Here is a 19497-nt window from a genome sequence, read left to right as displayed (position 1 = left end):
CTTATTTGCAACAAATTTGGAGTAGCTACATTAGAAAGCAGGATCTAATCAGTCCTGTATATGACAGAGAGTGGGCTGGGGAAGCCTTTTGTGTGATTGGTACATGGGTCGGAGGGGCTGCCTATTGGAAATCCCTGAAGCAGGCTTTAGGGGCAGGTCTGATTCTCGTGTGAAATGGGCAGGCTCTATAGCTCTGGGCTGACTTGACTGAGGCTGTATGGGTGTGTTGGCAGGGGGAGCGGCGGTCATGAATAGGGTCTTTGACTACCTCAGACTTGCCCTGAAAGGCAGGACAAAGACCCCAGGGCCACGGCTTAGAGCCTCACAGCTGAGCTACAGAATGCTTGGCCCAGTCTTCCTCCCTCCTTCACTCATTTAAATACTACAGTGGCTTTCAGCGTTCTGATGACCAAGTCTTGCGTTCACAACATAGCTTTTGGCATTGACTTTTCTGTTTTAGTTTAGAGGACTCATAAATCTGTTCAACACTCAACTGCACTGAAGATTAGATTGAATTTGTATTATTACATATTTACATAAGTGGCAAATAATGAACTTGAGTTTCCCTGCAGAAAGATGTTAGCAAGATGTAACTTGCTGCACCCAGCTCTCTCCAGGTCAATCAATTATTTTGAAATATCCATGCTACGCTTCAGTTTCAGATTTGCGGCATCAGAATAAAAAGCTATAAATCTTTGCTGTGTAGTTAATGGGGTTATTTGAGTCCAATCCAGACACTCTCTCCTCAGTGTCTAGTTTCAGAATGTCACTCAGAGCTTTGTTTGCCCCCTAGGGTGAAGGGTTAGAGGTCAAGGTTCAGGGCCAGTTGGCTGAGTGGTCACAAAAACCCAGGCTTCCCTCAGCACATCCGATCCCTTCGCCCACACTAGCCCGCAGGCCACAATGACAGTATCAGTTCAGCTTGTAATATTTATCTCTTATTTAACACACATTGCCTCACTTGCTAACATATTAACTCCTGTCATGGTTATAATTGTACCAATGTTTCAAATGATCAAATGTTTCACAATGAGCTAAAGTGGCTTAGAGATTGGCTGCCAGCTTTCGCTTTATTACTTCAGTGGAAACTTGTGCAATTACATGGTTACAGCTTTTCTTTTGGCAAGCCCGCCATATTGTCCAGATATTTGGTTTGCCCGCACCAAATATCCCTGACTTTCTGTTGTTCTAAATAAATCAAACTGCCTTTTAGCTGTTGAACTAAACTCTGTTTCTTTGTTTGAAACACCTCTAAAAACGTTCTAGACCCCTCGACAGCCTACACCCTCAACCTCCAGCTCTCCTCTGCCCCACCACCACCCAAACATGTCCCGTAGCCAGGTTTATTATGCCGTTTCACGCAGACCAAAATTGCAGCTGCATGGAGAACAATCTGGAGCACATTAGCTCAGGCGCTGTGATTTATAAATTGTTTCTCAGGCCATAAATCCCTGCTGTAATTGTGCACAAGCAGGCTCTCTCTTTCTCCACTCGCTCCCCACCTCCCTCTTTATACGCTGAGCAGCTTACAGTTCTTGGGTTAACACTAATTGTTTGCAGAAGTGTGCATTTCAAATTGAATAAAAGTTTGTCGAGCTGTGGCTTGGTTGAGCAGAAACAACTAGTTGTGGAAGATAAACTGGCTTTACTTTGTTGTGTACGTAACTTGTGTTGAGCCGAAAACATCCCAAATGCAGCACAGAGCATTTGTCTACTCTAGTTCATGCTCTGCATTCCTGAATACTGTGTAATTGTAAGGGGCCTCTCCTAAACCTTGTCCCTGGGAATCTGATATTTACAGCAGCTCCTGATCGTAATCACCTTGCCATTCTCATTAGATTGTATTGGAACTGAAAGATAGCAGCAGCTGCATGTTGTATTTATTTAAAAGCATGTCTAACCATGACTGCTCTGCTTAATGTCTGGAAGATGTTTTCAGAAAATCATGAATATGGTTGAGTCAGTGAACAGTCATTCATAAAGCTTTTTGTCTTAATCTTCACAAAAAGATAATTGTATCACTTTTTAGGAAACACAGTCAACCTGAATGTGGGACTCCTAACCTGCTTTTATCTCTTTGTGACCATTTAAAAACAAATTCTTCATTGCCATATTGATTAATTGACAGACTACCAAGTTTTAAGCTCAGAATGTGAATGTTGAATCCATAAATGTTGGTCCTTAAGAGCTGAGCAGGACCATGTGCAGGCTCTAGATAGCAGGAAATGACTTTTACATATGTTTTAGGTATAAAGTTTTTGGCTGGAGTCCAGACCTCCCTGCAGATTGGAGACAGAGTAGAACGAATGCAAGGAGAATGACATGGTATCCACAGTGGACTGTAAAACACACATTTTAAGGACACTAACAAACTAATATTGAGCTTTTTCTTGAGAAATGTATGAACATGTGTAGCAGGTGAAGTTGCTTGCATCAGCAGATATGCATTGCCCTGCATACCTGTGGTGCATATGAGTTTGTATAGGGCAGAGCTGGGGGCAGGCAGTGGCGGGATGGGGCGTCGGGTTAGCGCTGAGGTGATAGTCATGTCAGGTAGTAAAAGTGAGATGAGACAGGGCCTGGACATTTGGGCTCACACACGGAGCAGGCAAACACAGGAGGCATCTGCAGGCAGCTGTGTGCGGGGGGAGGGGCCAGGCAGGCGGGGGGCGAGGGGTGTGGAGCTGGGTGGTGTTGGGTGGTGAGGGAGGGGGGTCCTAGAGTGAACACAATCAGCCCTCTGTTTTCATAAGACTTGTGGTATGTGAGAGCAGAAACAAATGTGTTTAATTTAGGGCCTTTTTTTTCTTTCTCTCCCCTCGTCTCTCCACTACACCCACTTATGCCCACCTCAGATTTGAAGAACTGACTTTTTCCTTCAAGATCCTTCTTCACTGCCTTTTTTGCCTCAGTCAGCTGCAATGAGCTCGAAAAAAGAAACAATTGCCCTCTGTGCCCTGGCCTAAGAGGCACTTTTAGCAGATGGAGTAGATTTACTCTTGGGGTTAGGGGTAAATATTTGTTGTTGTATTTATTTCATATCTGAGTTGTTTAGAGATAGGTCAGAAGATAGAACGATGACTTACTATAGCTTCCTGTGTGTTCGCCTTGTAAATACATTTCTGTTTGTGTATGGTTTGTAAAAGCATGAATCACACATCACATTTTTAAGCTTAGAGTTACTGTAAAACAGTGATGGCAACCATTCTGAATTCTGGACTTAATTATACTGACTTTTATGATAGAATTTCAATGCAAAAACAGGCTACTCCCTTAACAATAAAAGTGCATGTGGACTGACAAACAGAAGGGTAGTTAAAATATGGTGACCTTGACATAGAAAGATGAAGTCTGTCTTGACATAAGACTTACATTGACATTAAGTGGAGCACTCTGTAACAATTAGCAGCAGCTCTCTCACTTCCAGGTAACGAAAACCACCAAAATTCACTTCACATAATTGACTTGAATAGCCTCACACACTCCTCCCTTGTCTTTATGGGATGGTCTCTCCCAGATGCGTAATCATTCTCTGCTGTGGGTAATTATACAGTAAGTTTATATGATCTGAGCTACTCACTTATTCCTATAACTTTAACCTTGGGCTAAACCAGACCTCTGTTTTAACTACCTCTGATTAAAATTACCTGAAAGTCAAGAAGGACAATGGCTTCGTTTAAAACTCCCAACACTGTCTGCACACAGGAAGTAATAACTCAGGATTGTGTCTTGCAAACTCTACCCTGAAACAAACAATTGCCTGAGTTGCAAATATTTAAGCTACTGCTGAAGTGATGGCGCAGTCACTTTTGCAGAATGTTAAAAAGTCTATTACTTACATTTTATGTTATTTGGTATTAGAGACAGAGTTGGGATATCTTTAAGTGAAGCAACTCCACACTTAGTGTTTACATTCTTATACATGTTAAAAGATTACGTAAAATTGAGAGAGAAAACTTTTAGTCATTGTTGTTCTCTTGTCATGAGCTTGCACAGGTATAGTTTCTGCTATATTAATATAGATAGTAATGCTATCTCTTTAACTGTGTGAGGTATATATCATATTTAGGGTGTAGTGGCTATTGCTACAAACCAGTGTAACCATCTTGAAAATGTTACTTAAATCTTGTTCAATGTTGTGAGACCCCCCTGGTGTGGACTCCCCTCTTTCTTTGCACTAATAGTTCTTTTGTGTACAAGAGCATGTTAAGAGGCCAATGAGCCTGGCCTTAATAGGCCATGTTGCCATAGAAACCACAGCACTCTGGATGTCTGACCTTTGACCCAGTTTTTTTACTGGCTATGAATAAGAGTGCAGGATGACCAACCAGGTCACAATGGAGGCCCAGCAAACTCAGGGAGTGCCCTGTCATAGTCACTTAACTTCATTCCTCTATGGACTAATGGACACTTCAAATGTGCAGCCATTAGTGGCACTATCTCCGCTGCAGCGGCGCTCTCAGGGTTAACATCCATCCTGCTTAGGTCTGGTCTCAAATTCTCAATGGTAAAAAAACACTCCTTTATCTAATATCTTCTTGAAATGTCATGTTTGTAAATGTATAAAGTGCACCAATTAAAAAAAAAGTAAAGTTTAAAAATCTATATCAGGTAATGTTTGATTTCACTAGGGCCTCTTAATCATGTTCATGATCAAGCTTTTATACTATGACATTGGCCCACTGTTTGCTGTCATTTCCCCATCAATTACACAGTAATTAGCACAATGACTGCAGAGCTTTGCTTTAGAATTGTTACAGTAATTGCCTCTAATGTTGCCAAACAATGAGAGTTAATGCAAACCTTGCTGGAGGGTGGAGTTTCTTTTCGGGCCTTTGTGTGTGAAGCTTTAGTTGTATTTCGTGCATAGATGAGATGGAGGCGACACTGGCCAGAGCAGGTGATTGGGGCAGAGCAGTGTGAATCTGTGTGTCGTTCTGACAGGCCCATTGTCTGAGGCTGCTGTCCATACGGGCAGGAGAGCATAATTAACACCTCTGTCACCAGCATGCTGTGTGGCCCATTTGTTTTCTGTTGGGGGTAAAAGAAAACAATGGGGAGGGGTCCTCCACTCAGTAGGTGATTGACATTATCTGATGCAGTTCTCCATGCAGGCATTCTTCTTGTTGCTTTTAGCACAGACTTCAGCACTGATATTGTGTTTACTGCTATTCCATGAGGTTCAAGTTGAAAACTATGATTAACTACTTTTAGTCAATGCAATTTATTTGGTTGAGTTTCTTGTGCTCTGTCCCACAGTGGTAATCAAGTGCAGGGTGCATGTTTGCCCAGAAATAGACACGTTGATACTTGGTACCAAACTTTGGGATATTTCTGTGTTTCTGGCAGTCAGTGTGACTTAGTTTGACAGCAAATGTCCGGACATCTGTCTCCTCTGTGCGCTCTGATGTTGGCCTGCAGAGTGGCACCACACACTTCAGTGACAAAGACAGTTGGCTATGTTTTCTTGTTTCTGCGAGGGCCATGTAACAATTAGAAGCAGCTCTGGCAGGACATGAGCCCCAGAGCATATGCTGTATTCTTCACTTCAAAAACCAAAGGGCTCCAGTGTAGCTTTTTGGAATATTTCAGTAGCAACATTGCCACCTTTGTCACATCTGCTTCCTGTAGAAGTAGCACATTCTGTGATGTCTATTCTGAGAGCTGGAAACTGCTAGGAAGGCTGGAAGACACTTAAAGAACTGTGAAAATAGACCACACAAACTTTTCTCATTTGCACAATTATTTCAGTCCGTGGTGTTTTTTATTGCTTAATAAATATAAGCTATGCTTTTAAAGCTACTGTTACTGTTGACCCACTATCCCTTACTTTTGTTTCTTGAAGCTCACTCTAGGACCCCCCTATACCGTATGTGTGTAAGTGTGCTGCATCAGTGTGAATGTCAGAAGCTTGTGACAGTACTTTACCTGAATATTCCTGTGTGTGTGTGTGTGTGTGTGTGTGTGTGTGTGTGTATGTGTGTGCGTGTGTTTGTGTGTGTGTGGCTCAGTGGCTCTATAGAGCACTGTAATTAAAAGAAAAGTAGGCGCTCAGAGAAGAGCCTGGGGCATGTTCCTCGTCCTGGCAGAAGCTGTCAAATGTGGGATGGATGTGGTGGGAGAGTCGGGGTGGGCATAGCTACCCTACACCAAACGCTCACAATGGGGCTTGTTTCATTTGTGGAAGAATCCATGATTGACATAGATTAGACAGAGGAAACTGCATTGTTTTGGGTTTCTCTCCAGAGAGTAGCATTCATTAGGCACCATGCACACAGCTCAGTAAAGTTTCAATAGGGCCTAGCAGCCTCTAAAAGCAACTGCCTCCTGACAGTTGTATGGACTTGGGCCCATTAGTTGGAACCATACGATTCAGCCTTGAGCAGTGGGCCTGTAGTGAAAATGAAGAGGGCTGATGTCAACTCCAAGAATTCCCCCTTTTGGAAGGGAAAGGGTCCCCTTCCCCCTGCGTCGCTGCTCTGTTGGACCCCAGCTGTCAGGAAACAATACCTCGGTCTGCTCCACAAACTCATTCCTGCTTCTCTCCCTTTCCCTCCTCCTATAATGTCTTTTCCATTTTTAACCCACAGCCATCCAAGCTTCCTTCCTCTTTACAAACTCTCAGTGATGCCATTTAAAAATTGACTTCATTGAGACATGAACTCTCGCTTGTAATGTTTTACACCAGACATAATGGTAAACACATTTTTGACTAAACATGTAACTCCATATTCTTTTGTCCAGAAGAAGACGTAATGTGAAAATTTCCAAAATGACTAACAAAAAATGCTTTTGGTCCACATTAATGCCTTACAGCAAAAGTAGAGGCTAAGCTTGTTTTGGGTCATTTTTACAATATATCCACAGAACTGAAAAAAAAAATATATATATAGGGGAATAATAGACAATTAGCAAAAATGTTGCGTAAATGCTTATCTAATATTCATTCGAATGCCTTAGCTCCAGGTCAAAAGGTGAAAACAATTGCTTGTGTCTCTTCCTTGGCTGTTCTGGAAATGGGGTTTCCTCCCAGCTGTCTGTTCACTGGCCCTCGACAGGCGCACACAGCTGGCCTCTTGTTTTTCTCTGACAAACGGCACGGCTCTGTGTTCACACTTAGACCAGAGCCACATCCCACTTTGCAGAGGACACTCATACAGGTGTCAGGCCCAGCTCTGCTCAGCTTTCACTACAACTACAGATCTCCACACCATTCATATTTACATTTAATGTAAATCACATAACTACTATTTGGCTTTTAATGTTAAATACAACAATCTCTAATTTTTTACCCATTTCTCCTCCACAGTATTTGCAGATGAAATGGCCTCTTTTAGATGTCCCTGGATCTGCAGCCTTAAAAGACTCTCGGTCACCAACTCCTGGACATTTAGTAAGTAAAAAAAAATAATATATATATATATATATTTGTTTCTTATATTTGTAAGCCGTGGTTACATTTCAGAGGAATATTATCATACATAAAACAGACAGCAATAATATACTGGTGGGTTTGCATTTGTGAATGGAGCCATTATAGTACTTACCAGAGCAACTAATGAGATGTTTCCTTCAGGCATCAAGGCATTAATCTAATTATTAACAAATCTTGCTTATTTTTGGGAATCCATTTACTGCAAAGTATAATGCTGTAATCAAACTATCAGTGTAATTTGGTTATACACAATAACAACATTATAGTGTGCATTTAAACATCTGTGTTCCCACTCAGCTTTTCCCACAAGGCCCAATGTCACAGTCTCTTTACTGTATGTCTGACTGTCTGTATAGAGTCCAATGTATGTCCATTGCTAGGAGCATTTGTGTAGCAGTTCAGACTCAGGTGTGACCTCGTCTTGTTGGCGTCTCACTGGAGTTAGACCATGCAGGACCTCACAGACCTGTTTGGCTTGTGGTTTTCTCTGAGGTGTGTTCAGATAAGATCTAGTCATGGTGTTGTACTTTCTGTGGAGTCGATTCCGTTTGTTGGGTTTATTGAGGGCATTCCTAGTTGTTATGGTGTTAAGTCACACATGAAGTGTGGAGCGACTGTCCCTTACTTTAGCTAAAGGAGTCATTCGGGCTCAGCCTCCTGACCTGACATGACAGACATGCTTGTTGAGCCTGTTGCAGATCCGCTGGATCTCATAATCGCTGTGATGCACATGACAAAGTGCTCATTGACCACAGTCAAAGGGAAGCTGTTGTGAAGGCAATAGAGTTTGCTCGTGGGAATGTAAGGCTGACTTCTGTCTCAATGAGAACCAATTACACATTTTATAAGAAAATAAGCTGAACTCAATGTGACCTTGCTGATTTATACTAATGGAGCCACACAATGCATTGTCTGATACTGCTGCAGACACGAGTTATTATACATCTATTGGCCTGCAAAAAACAATACAAAACAGCTGTGTCAAGCATTTAATGTGCATTAAAATCTACAGCAATGTTTGAATTGTATCCACTTATTGCCTTCATTGTTTTAAATCAGTTTAATTTAAAGATTTAAGATTTAATACAGATTCAACAGGTCAGGTTGATTATTGTGCTTTTATTCTACACTAAATGTAACATATTCACTCATGTTTGTTAAAACTGCACAGTCACTAACATTCTGAAAGAAAAAAATGTAAATGTTATTAACATTTGCAGTAGTATTAAATGTCACTTTACTCAAGTGAACTAAAGGAGGAAGCCACACAGCGAGTGCTTGATCTGGTGACCTGCATTCAAAAGGTCATGTGATGAGAAGAGCTTTAATATGAGGTAGACAGAGGAGTGAGAGTGTGTGCCCGCTGTGCCCTCGCCCCCACGCCGGGCTGGGCGCCCACTGGTCCTCTGTGCGGGCTGCTGACAGGGAGCCAGCCTGATTATGTGCTCATTACTCCAGCCCAGTGCAGTGGGAGTGAGCGAGCAGCAGGCTGTCTCCCCAGGCCTGCCTCCTCCCAGAGCCCACATTGCGCTAATGAGAGCAGGGGGAGAGGGGCGCACATGTGGGGACAAGGATTACTGCCCAGGGCCTACACAACCAGGGACAAATAAGTGAGGCACATGACAAGGACAGATGCAAGTAATGATTATTGACTTGATATGTATTTTTATAGTAACTCTAACAGAGGCATGAGCCTGCTTATCTTCCAGATAATGATTTGTAGATCCTTAAATGAGTTGTTAGGGGCCAACAATATCTTGGTATTTACAGTCATCCAAAAGATAATAATTAGAGTAGAACGATAACTTATATCCATATAAATTACATTCTAAGTTTTCTTTATTTATAATTTGAATAAGCTTGTTATGCAGCCATTATTTATTTATTTATTTTTTTTTTTTATTGTGCACATTATACTCAATATTCAAATGTTGTATATCCCCAAAGACATTTAAATATTTTCTCCTCTAAGTTCAACAATTGTACATACACATAAATAATACTTATATTATTACTAGCTTGCTGCTTTTATTTCTCAGTAGTATATTTTAACTGTTGGAAGTTTTAATTATGCAGTACTATGTAGAACATGTGTGAGGATTGTTGAGTCTCTGTAAGTCTAAGGTAGAGAGGAGAAATTGGGGTAGACCAGCAGCCTGCCACAGTGCAGATTGGGCCCATAAGGCCTGTATGCTAATCACAGCTTACTCTGGCTTGAGATCTTCAATTATTCAGCAGACAGGTTTGTTTAGCATTCACTTGGTATGGGTTTTGGTAGTGATATGACGCTGCTGGTGTGGTGGGAGGAGAAGTAGCACACCGTACCCTACTAACACACACACAAATGTACAGCACCCCAAAACCCTGATTTCAGCTGGGTGTTCAGAGTGCAGCTTCACCATGAATTATACATCAAAGATGCTGCAAGCCAGGTGAGCAGGATGGTGGACCTGTCAGAGCATCAAGAGTGGCCAAGCTGGACACACACATACACGCACACACACGCACACACATACGCACACACATGCACACATGCACACACGCACGCGCGTCTATGGGTTTAGATTCTTTAAAGGAGGGAAGAGAGCTGCTTTTTAGCTTTGTATTTCTGTAGCACATCATTAGCACTGTGTAGACCCCCCACTTTGAGGTCATCGTGTGACTTGCAATATGACCTGCTCATAAGACTTTGACATGCACTCACTCACATGGAATGCTGCAGTGGTAAGGCAGTGTTCTTCATCTGCTCTCACAGTTGACCCACTTTTACATACACTTCTTATTTTGTATTGGTTCACAAAACTATTTAGACAAGCAATAAGTACAACAGAACATTCAATGCAGCCTGCCAGTGGTTCAAATTTAGGCACCAACCCTCCTATTGAGAATCACATCTCATCATTAGATGAAGACTGAATCTTTAACAGGGAACAACTAGTCATCTCTCAAAGACTGCCCATTCACTGCTCAAATATGGGCTGGTGTGCACTTGACAAAGACACACTATGTAACACTTTGTGTTAATATTGTGTTAGCATCTCTAGTCATGAAGCGAGCTTGAGACTGGGCCTTGTCAGCATGTCATAAGTCACTTAGTCACCAAATTGTTTAAGTGAATTGAAGTGACAGGAGCTGGAGAGGCATTCCACACATGCCTTTTGTCTGGTGCCTGGTTTAACAATGACTCTTTAACTTGGCTTAGTAGTTAAATGAGACTGTGGGCTCTTTGGTTCAAAGTGGTGCGAACACTTACTTTAATTCTTTCCCCAGATCTCTGACTGCTCTTAGTCCAGGGAGATTTTCACATTTTTCACCAGGCATCATTGAACAAGTGAGATCCATCATGAAATCAAAGGCTTTGGGAAGTCTGAACGGAATACTGATCTTATGGGCTGTAGCCCTGCTGGGCCAATGCAGACGTTCTTCTTCTGTGCTGAATACAAGACCACTGTAGCTTGGTTAAACCCATACAGAAATTGTTAGAAAAAATGATTAATCAAAATATGTCAAGACAAAATATTCAAGTTTTTCTTTCAGAATAATTTCGTGTACATCATTTGGAGACTTGATTGAGATCCTTCATTATTCAATAAAGAATCATGTAGTATTTGGACTGTAAATTCTGTTGAAAATATTTTAGTATCTTGACCCCCAGAGAATTTATCTTTCTCATGCATAATCCTACTAGCATAGTAAAGGCTTTAAACTCGCTGAATAGCACTTATTATATCTTATTTATGTAATGTGGTTTGATCTTCAGAATACTGCTGGAGGTAGCATTTTGAACATGAAACTACATTGTGAAGTTACAGCCACTGCTTTTTTTTCTCTGCTGTAACTCAAGTATCATCAGAACATAGATTATTTCCATTGTTGACTTAATGTAAAAGTGATAATGACCAAACACACCCTGTGCTTTGCGATGAATGACAGTTGTTGCGCGCGGCCCATTTAAAAAGCATAGGACACGGTCAGTACCCTCTCATGTCCGCTTCCTGTTGGCGTTGACAAACAAGGCTTGGATTTCGCGGCATGCCGGGCATTCTTTTCTGCCTGTCTTTCCTGAAGTTTTGAAAGACCTCTGAGCCTCCCACCCAGAATGGCCAAGCATAAAGACACACAAAGCTGTGGGGTTATTCAGTTTGTTCTAAGCTCTCTTCCCCATCGGCTGTTTGCCTAGTAATTCAATTCAGATGTGCAGGATCCAAAAACATGTTTGCTTGAATGAAATCCACCCCTCCACCCACTTTGACCAAGCACTGTGCTTTTCTTAGCTGTGTTCCAAGTTGGACAGTCAGGCGAGGTACTGCCACCTCTGCCTTCTTAGCTTGTCATTATAGACACCTTTTCTGCCCATGGCTCTGCAGTTTTCTAATTCTCTGTTTGTTACATCACTGATGCATGCATAAATGGTTTCAGGGGAGGGACCTTTGGTGTTTGGAAGTTGTATACCAACTCTCTATTGGTAGAATATCACAAAAACTTTCAAAATATATGCAAATCTCTGGAAATTAAATAACAGTGAACTACTAAAATAAATAGTAACAGTGTTCACTGAATTTTTATTTAATTACATTAATGACACATATAATATTATTTTGATTCCCAAATAACTACGCTGCCCCTTATTATTTTAATCCTGATGTCTGTGCATACTGGTGCAGGGTGTTTCTTTATCGGTCCCATCACGTAAATGTTGTTTATATTTAAAACACAGCTCATGTTCTGAGTGGTTTTCCTCATTGCACCAGTCGCATGAAGCTGTCAGGGGCTGAGCAGAAATATATAACTGCTGCACGTGGAGCATGTGAATGGCAGAATTGATTCGCTCATGTTTGGTTTTCAACATTATCAGGCCATTAGTCCTGGTCAGATTTGACATTATATTTTTACTCTTAGACCAATTTGTGTGTTTCTGTGTAGGCTAAATATTGACTTTAGGTTATTAAAATGTGAGGTTCTGATTTCAAACTTGCTGTGCAGTGGGTGCTTCTTCAATGTTTGTATTATTGTATTCCAATGTGTGAATCAAAGACATCATTTTCAATTCTCACAGAAATGTTTTCCAAAATGTGTTGGCACCAAGGTCGGAAGGTCTCAGCCTTCAAAGTGGCGGAAATCAGGCATATTGCACATGAAGTAGGACAACAAATACACAGAAGCTTAAATATACATGAATTGTGGGAGAGGGGTTTGTTCTCTGGTATGATCAATTATGGCAGTGATACAAAGCATTCTTGTTTATGTAAAATAGGTGCATCCTTTACAATGATCTCATATGAACATAGAATCAATTAGACAGTTTGATGAAAGACCTAATACTGTTTACATTATTATTATTATTTAAGTTATGATCATAGCTTAGGCAGGCCTACTCCAAGCATACACTGTAACTCACACATAAACTAAGCTTTTGTTATCCATTACTGGACCTTTGTATAATCCAGTGTATTATATTAGTAGGTACAAAGGATGTAACAATAATTGAAATATCATAATATCGTATCTTCAAAAGTCTCACAAAAATATTCTGGGCCACCACAATATATTGAATTACAGCTCTGTTTACTTTCATTGTAATTCATTGTTGTGGTGCAGCAATAGTTAAAAAATAGGGACCACAGACTATAATGTACTCTATTTAAGTGCAGACTACATGAAATAATAATTGTTATGAAGCACTTTTAAATGTTAGTTTTTAGATGAGGACAGAAGTCTTATCAAGGCATTTAAAAAAGAAAAAGTAGCATATTCAATATTTTGCTAGCCTTCGCAAAATATCATACCGTGAGATGCATATTGAAAATATATCGTACGAAGAGATTTGGATATCATTACATCCCTAGTAGGTACTAGATAATATTTACTACGAAAATACTCAATACTCAACAGAATAAATGCATATTTTAATTTTTCAGCTTACTTGTGGTACTATGCCAACATATCTAACATGTCTTAAGCAAAGTGTTTGTCTATGTGTCCATGTTTAACACAAGTAAATATTTTCTTCTCGTTCCCTGAATCAAAAAGTGCTTAAGACCGATTTTCCCCGACATTTAAAAGAGGAAAAGGTTGCACCCTTTTTAAACAAGTATCAGAAAAAGACCATTGCTAAAATTTGGAACAATCCTCGGAGTGGTGCAGCGGGAAAGTGTACAGAAGTCTGAAAGCAGACCTTGTTTCACTACAGACCACGCTGGAGAGGTTTGGACTGGGGGTTGGGGAAGGGGATATTGAAGAAAGGTTAGCCTAGAGGAACAAGACTCCTTTCTCCCCCCCATCCCTCGACCCTCCCATGTGACAAGTTGAGCCAACAAGTGCCCCATTCAGCCAGGCAGCCAGGGGAAATTACTGCTGAACGAAGTGCTGCTAATGAAAGTAGAGACGCTGCTTATTATTATGATTGTCTTCAGCGTTCCTTCATAATCATAATGTAACACAGATTGGGCAAATGAATCGCACTTTTAATCCAAATGAATTGCCTTTAAATTAGCAACAGTGTGTAGTGGTTTGTGCAGATTGTTTTGTATTGTGTGCCTTAAGGACATTAGGTCTGGTTGGCTCATTGCTTTGCTCACAGGCATGTGCGTGTATGTATACATATTGATTCTGTTCTATTCAAATTAAGGTAGCTTTCAACCCTTTTGCAGGTTTATTTTGTACTGTTCATATTATATTTGATGGACAAAATCATAAGAGCTCTATAGAGTCTCTTCAGAATCATGATGTTAGAACTTTGGGCAAATGATGTGTGTTAATAATAGTAATAAAATAATAATAATAATAATCATCATCATCATCATCATCATAATAATATGTTTAAACTGTACATTTAAGGACACTATAAGACCCTTTACATAACACATGGTAAAGAGCAATAAGCAAATAATACACTAAAGATAAAAACAGTGAATCATATTGACAAAAGTTAAACATTAAAAACTATTCTAAATGTTCTTGTGTTAGCAGACATCAAATCTTGATTGTTATATAATGTATAAGAATACAATGTTACGTGATGTGCCTTAGTGTTTGTGTATGTGGGTCATAGAAGTGACTTTTTGGATCTGGTGCCACTGCTGTTTTTCTGGTTTGGACTGAACAAACAGTTCTCTCCTCCGCTAAATAGCCGTAATGCACTTGGCATGTGTCTGCAAGGCTTTTTAGTGTTCCTTGGTGCGCTTCCAGATTGCATCACAGGGCTAGTCACACGATGTTTACCATGCAGGCCACTCACACATGACGACTCCTGTTTACTAAATGCAGATCTCTGGAACAATGGCCGACATTGAACCATGTAAAGATTCGTATCCGGTCTTGTGGATATGAAGGAAGACCATATCAATAAGTTTAGATTTAAATGGAACTGTTGTGTCTTGTTTTATTTTTCAGTCCAATAAAGTCCCAGTGGTCCAGCATGCCCATCACGTCCATCCTCTGACGCCACTCATCACCTACAGCAACGAACACTTCTCCCCTGGCACGCCACCTTCCCACCTCTCACCAGAAATACTAGACCCCAAAACAGGTAAAGCCACTATTATAAATATATATGCTATTATTGTCTTAGGAATGAGTTTTTATCAATACTAGAAAGATTGTTCTGAAGAAATTACTGTACAACTGTACCCTGGTCTCGCTCATCCCTTATGAGTCAAGAATGAAGCCATAGGAAATGTGTTCAGCCATAATTTAAAGTCCAACCACTAAAAATATACTGAGTGTACGGCTGAGTGGAGCTTGTTTGGTTTTAGAGGTTTCTATTTTTCCACCGTGAAAACCGGTTACTCTGCAACTATGCAGCATTTTTAACTGACCACAGACGACTGCGACATAAAGAACTGAAATTGTAGGATGTAGGTTATTAAAGCAGGCTAATTAACTTCTTAAGCAAAACAACCATAAAAACCAAGAATACTATTTCTTACACTGAGAAAGGTCCCTAATGTTCTGTAATGCTTATGAAGAAAAAACACACTTTTTCTATCTTTTATTTATTTTTTTAAGATTCTCTTTGTCTGTTGAAGGGATTCCCCGGACCCCACATCCATCGGAGCTCTCCCCGTATTACCCTCTGTCGCCTGGAGCTGTTGGCTCTATAGCACACCCGCTAGGATGGCTCATGCCACAGTAAGTATCCACTTAATGCAAGAAGATCCCCCTTTGCTGTTTTTTTCCTCAACCAGCTACTTGAACTCTTGTACAATGTGGAGTTGCAATGTAAATATGTGTTGTTGCATATTGTAATGCTGGTTTTGAACAATATAATAATTTACATCATAATAGTGTTTGTTTTTGTATTTGTAGAATTAGGTTTCAATAGTTATTTTTTACTGTTTGCATCTGGAAATTATTGGGTCACACAAATAACTGAAAATACAAAAGAACATTACATGCCTATTACCTAATTTGAGTTATTTGAAGTGGTTGCCTATAAACATCAACCCACTGATGGAGCTGCCTGTTGAGTTGAGGAGTTAGCAGTGTTTACCCCTGTGACTGTGTTTTGTTCCTGACTTTGTGCTCTTGTGTTTCAGGCAGGGCCAGCACATGTACTCCATCCCTCCGGGAGGGTTTCGTCACCCGTATCCAGCACTCGCCATGAATGCCTCTATGTCCAGGTGAGAGGATCATGTTCAACAACACCCCCATCTTCCCAAAGGGGGTCATTTAATATCTGCTGCTTCTATGACAAGCTGTAATCACATTTCCCCAGCTTTTCTTCACCCTCCATCTTAAACAATAGGTTAAACAAATAGCTGGTGTGCAGTTTTAGAGTCCTATTGTGTGCTTTGTTGAGCCGTTTGTGCAAGACAGTTTATGAAAAAAAACCATAGCATATATCTTTAAGAGGATATTTTTTCGTGTCACGCTAACTTGTGATACGAAACAAACAAAAAAAAAACATTTGTTCTAACTTAAATGACAACATTCACAGTGGAAGAATATAGTGCATAGAGATGAAAGCCTTGAGAATTGATTAGGACTCATCAAAGCATCTGCACTTCATTCTAAACTCCGACCCCTGTCAAAACTGTACAGATTTGTAGTAAGCCTTCCGGTGCTGGTATAAAATCAAATATTCACAAGGTTCTTTCTGATCAATAATGGACACAGTCTGCCGTAAGTTGAAGCCCTAATTATCTGCATTCAGTTACATTATTTTTTTACTTTAAAACACTTAAAGGTAACAAAAGTAACAGGCAACAAAAAGTGTGAAACACTTTTAACACATTTTAATTAATCTGTCCATTATATTATTATGTATTATTATATTTGTGTTCCAGAGTCATTAAAATGATTTGATATTATTAAGAATTTACAATATGACCCGAGTACCTTGAAGTTTACATTATTTTGGCTTTCTAAAGTCAATAGCCAATTATTTACGACGCTATATGCTATACGAATGTGAGTTAATCTTAACCCTCTATTACATGATCCGCAGCATACTGGTCAAGATGCTTTTGAAAATGTATGGTACAAACACGTTCTGGGAAACTGAATTTAGGTATCCCAGCTGTCACTATAGTAACAGCACATTCTACATTTGTGGTGAATAAAAGGCCTTTTCATAATGCTTTCTTTGCACTAACAATAAGCAGGTAACTTATTGTACACCTGAATAAAGTCTACTAAGTCTGGACGACTTGTACCTATTTGATAGCAACCTATCAATAAATAACTCAATAAATAACTAAATGAATAACTTTGAGATTAGCTTTGGTTAGTTCATATTAATTAAACCTGATTAAAGCGTTGTACCTGTGTGCTTTCAGTTTGGTGTCCAGTCGATTCTCCCCTCACATGGTGACCCCACCTCCTCACAGTCTGCACCAAACTGGCATACCACATCCTGCAATAGTCTCACCTGCCATAAAACAAGAACCAAGCAATGACAGCATCAGCCCTTCAATGCATGCGTAAGATCAATTAAAACAGCTCTAAACCATCTTAATAGCAACACAATACTGCTATTGTTTTGCAGTGTTAGTGTGCTGGTCACAATTTGTTAACAACATATTTTAAATGTTTTGAATTAGCAGAAAATCTCCTGTGCCGCCTAAGAAAGAGGAGGATAAGAAACCACATATCAAAAAGCCTCTGAATGCTTTCATGCTGTATATGAAGGAGATGAGAGCCAAAGTAGTGGCAGAGTGCACCCTGAAAGAGAGCGCTGCTATCAACCAGATCCTTGGACGTCGGGTAAATAGTGCACAAAAATACATCTCAGCTACTATCCACCTGCATGTGTCTGTGAAAGCTTTTTATTAGTGCTTTGATACATCCTCTTTGTCCATAGTGGCATTCCCTGTCCAGAGAGGAGCAAGCCAAATACTATGAGCTGGCCAGAAAAGAGAGGCAGCTCCACTCTCAGCTTTACCCAGGATGGTCAGCACGAGATAACTATGTAAGTTCACTGCTATTGTCATGGAAAGAAGATACCGCTAAATGTTTCTGTAGAGTACTGTGCGACAAGACATGTTTAAGACTAACTAATACTTGAGTTTTGTATTTTGATATTTATGTTTTTTATTGAAATTATTTATTTTGTATTCAATAGCTTAGTTACCCTGATAGTTTAATGTAAGATTTGTGTGCATTTATTTCTTGTTGGTTGCCAAATGATTTCCCCACTATCTAAGTATTTATCTGTCTAGTATTTTATATTTTGCTGAATACAATATTTTTATCCTTGCAGGGAAAGAGGAAAAAGAGGAAAGAGAGACAACAAACCTGATTCCAAACCGGAAGGTAAGAGCTTCTTAGAATATGGGACATTCAAATTACTTTAAAAGACATTCTCTTTCTAAATATATTAATTGTCCCTTGATTAAGTCCTTTTCTAACATTATTAACATCTTTTCCACTGTGCTTTAATAACCAGCCTATGAAGTTCAGTGCTAGTAGGGGCAGGTATGTTTCCTGTACATCAATACATGACATTTTTCTGCAATGCAACTACATAATCCTTGGCTCATTAATTCAGTGTTCATTTTGCATTAAACATTAGATCTGTCTATTGTCTAGGTGTATTGCTTTGGTTGAATTGTGAAGTGGTTTCCGTCTGTTTCAAGTTCTGTCTGAGGGCTTCATTGTTCTCTAACCATCTTTTCACTTCTTTCACTGACACCATTCAGGGACATGGACCAGATTTTAACTTTGCGGCACATTTATAATTCACCATCCTGTTGTGCTTGTGTGTGCACAGACTTCTCCATAAGAAACAAGAAGCAGTGCGTTCAGTACCTGCCGTCAGAGAAGATGTGTGACAGTCCGGCCTCATCCCACGGCAGCATGTTGGACTCTCCTGCCACCCCCTCGGCTGCTCTGGCCTCGCCCGCTGCCCCCGCCGCTACTCACTCAGAGCAGGCCCAGCCACTCTCACTAACCACCAAACCCGAAGGGCGCATGCAGCATCACTTCTCTCTCCCAGCAAAGGCATCAGGCTCCTCCTCGTCCCAACTCGCCCACTCCACTGGTTCTTCAGGTAGCAGCCAACCCACAACACCCATCCTCACCAGGCCCATCCCGTTCACCTCTCTGCCCCACTCCATGCTCTCTCCCCCCTCTCCTTTCCACCAGGCTGCCCTGCACTCCCATCATGCCCTGTTCCAGTCGCAGCCCCTCTCGCTGGTCACTAAACCGACTGAGTAACTCTGTCCCATTTATTGTGCTGTATATTGCTTTTCTTTTAAATAGTTTTAGTACAACTGTTTTTAATAATAGAAAAGGAAGGAATATTATTGGTCAATATTTGACTGTTTCCTTTTCTACAACTCTCAATGAAACAAATGTATTTTTTGTAAAGTTTTACTGCAGAACTGGTTTCTTTTTGATGCATTTATCCAATGAACCTCTTGTATAAAATATCCAATGTACATAACATTTCTTTATAAAAACAAAAAGGAAGAAAAACATGTTTTTTCTTTTTAGCCAAAACTGAATTAATGTTAGTATTAAGTCGAAGTCCTAGGCCAATAATTGCTGCCCTCTTTTTAATTCAAGTGTGTGCCCCTTCTTTGACATGTTAAATAAACATTTGAAATTGTTTCTTAAAA

At 40.2% G+C, this 19497-nt stretch overlaps 1 protein-coding gene across 1 annotated transcript in view; it reads left to right on the top strand.

The window, feature by feature from the left end:
- Positions 1-19497, top strand: part of tcf7l1b (transcription factor 7 like 1b) — a 28202-nt gene extending 8705 nt beyond the window's left edge. The window contains 10 exon segments of the mRNA XM_055161202.1: positions 7310-7393; positions 14828-14963; positions 15463-15565; positions 15973-16056; positions 17215-17358; positions 17482-17641; positions 17739-17846; positions 18138-18155; positions 18157-18190; positions 18648-19497. Of these exon segments, the coding sequence (XP_055017177.1) occupies positions 7310-7393; positions 14828-14963; positions 15463-15565; positions 15973-16056; positions 17215-17358; positions 17482-17641; positions 17739-17846; positions 18138-18155; positions 18157-18190; positions 18648-19093 (1317 nt within the window). The 3' untranslated portion in view covers positions 19094-19497.

The sequence above is a fragment of the Boleophthalmus pectinirostris genome, unplaced genomic scaffold (genome assembly GCF_026225935.1).
Source record: "Boleophthalmus pectinirostris isolate CB_2022bp ecotype Guang Dong unplaced genomic scaffold, ASM2622593v1 HiC_scaffold_4, whole genome shotgun sequence".
Classification (NCBI taxonomy): Eukaryota; Metazoa; Chordata; class Actinopteri; order Gobiiformes; family Gobiidae; genus Boleophthalmus; species Boleophthalmus pectinirostris.
The sequence above is the reverse complement of the archived record's forward strand: the minus strand, read 5'-3'. Positions and strand labels throughout refer to the sequence as shown.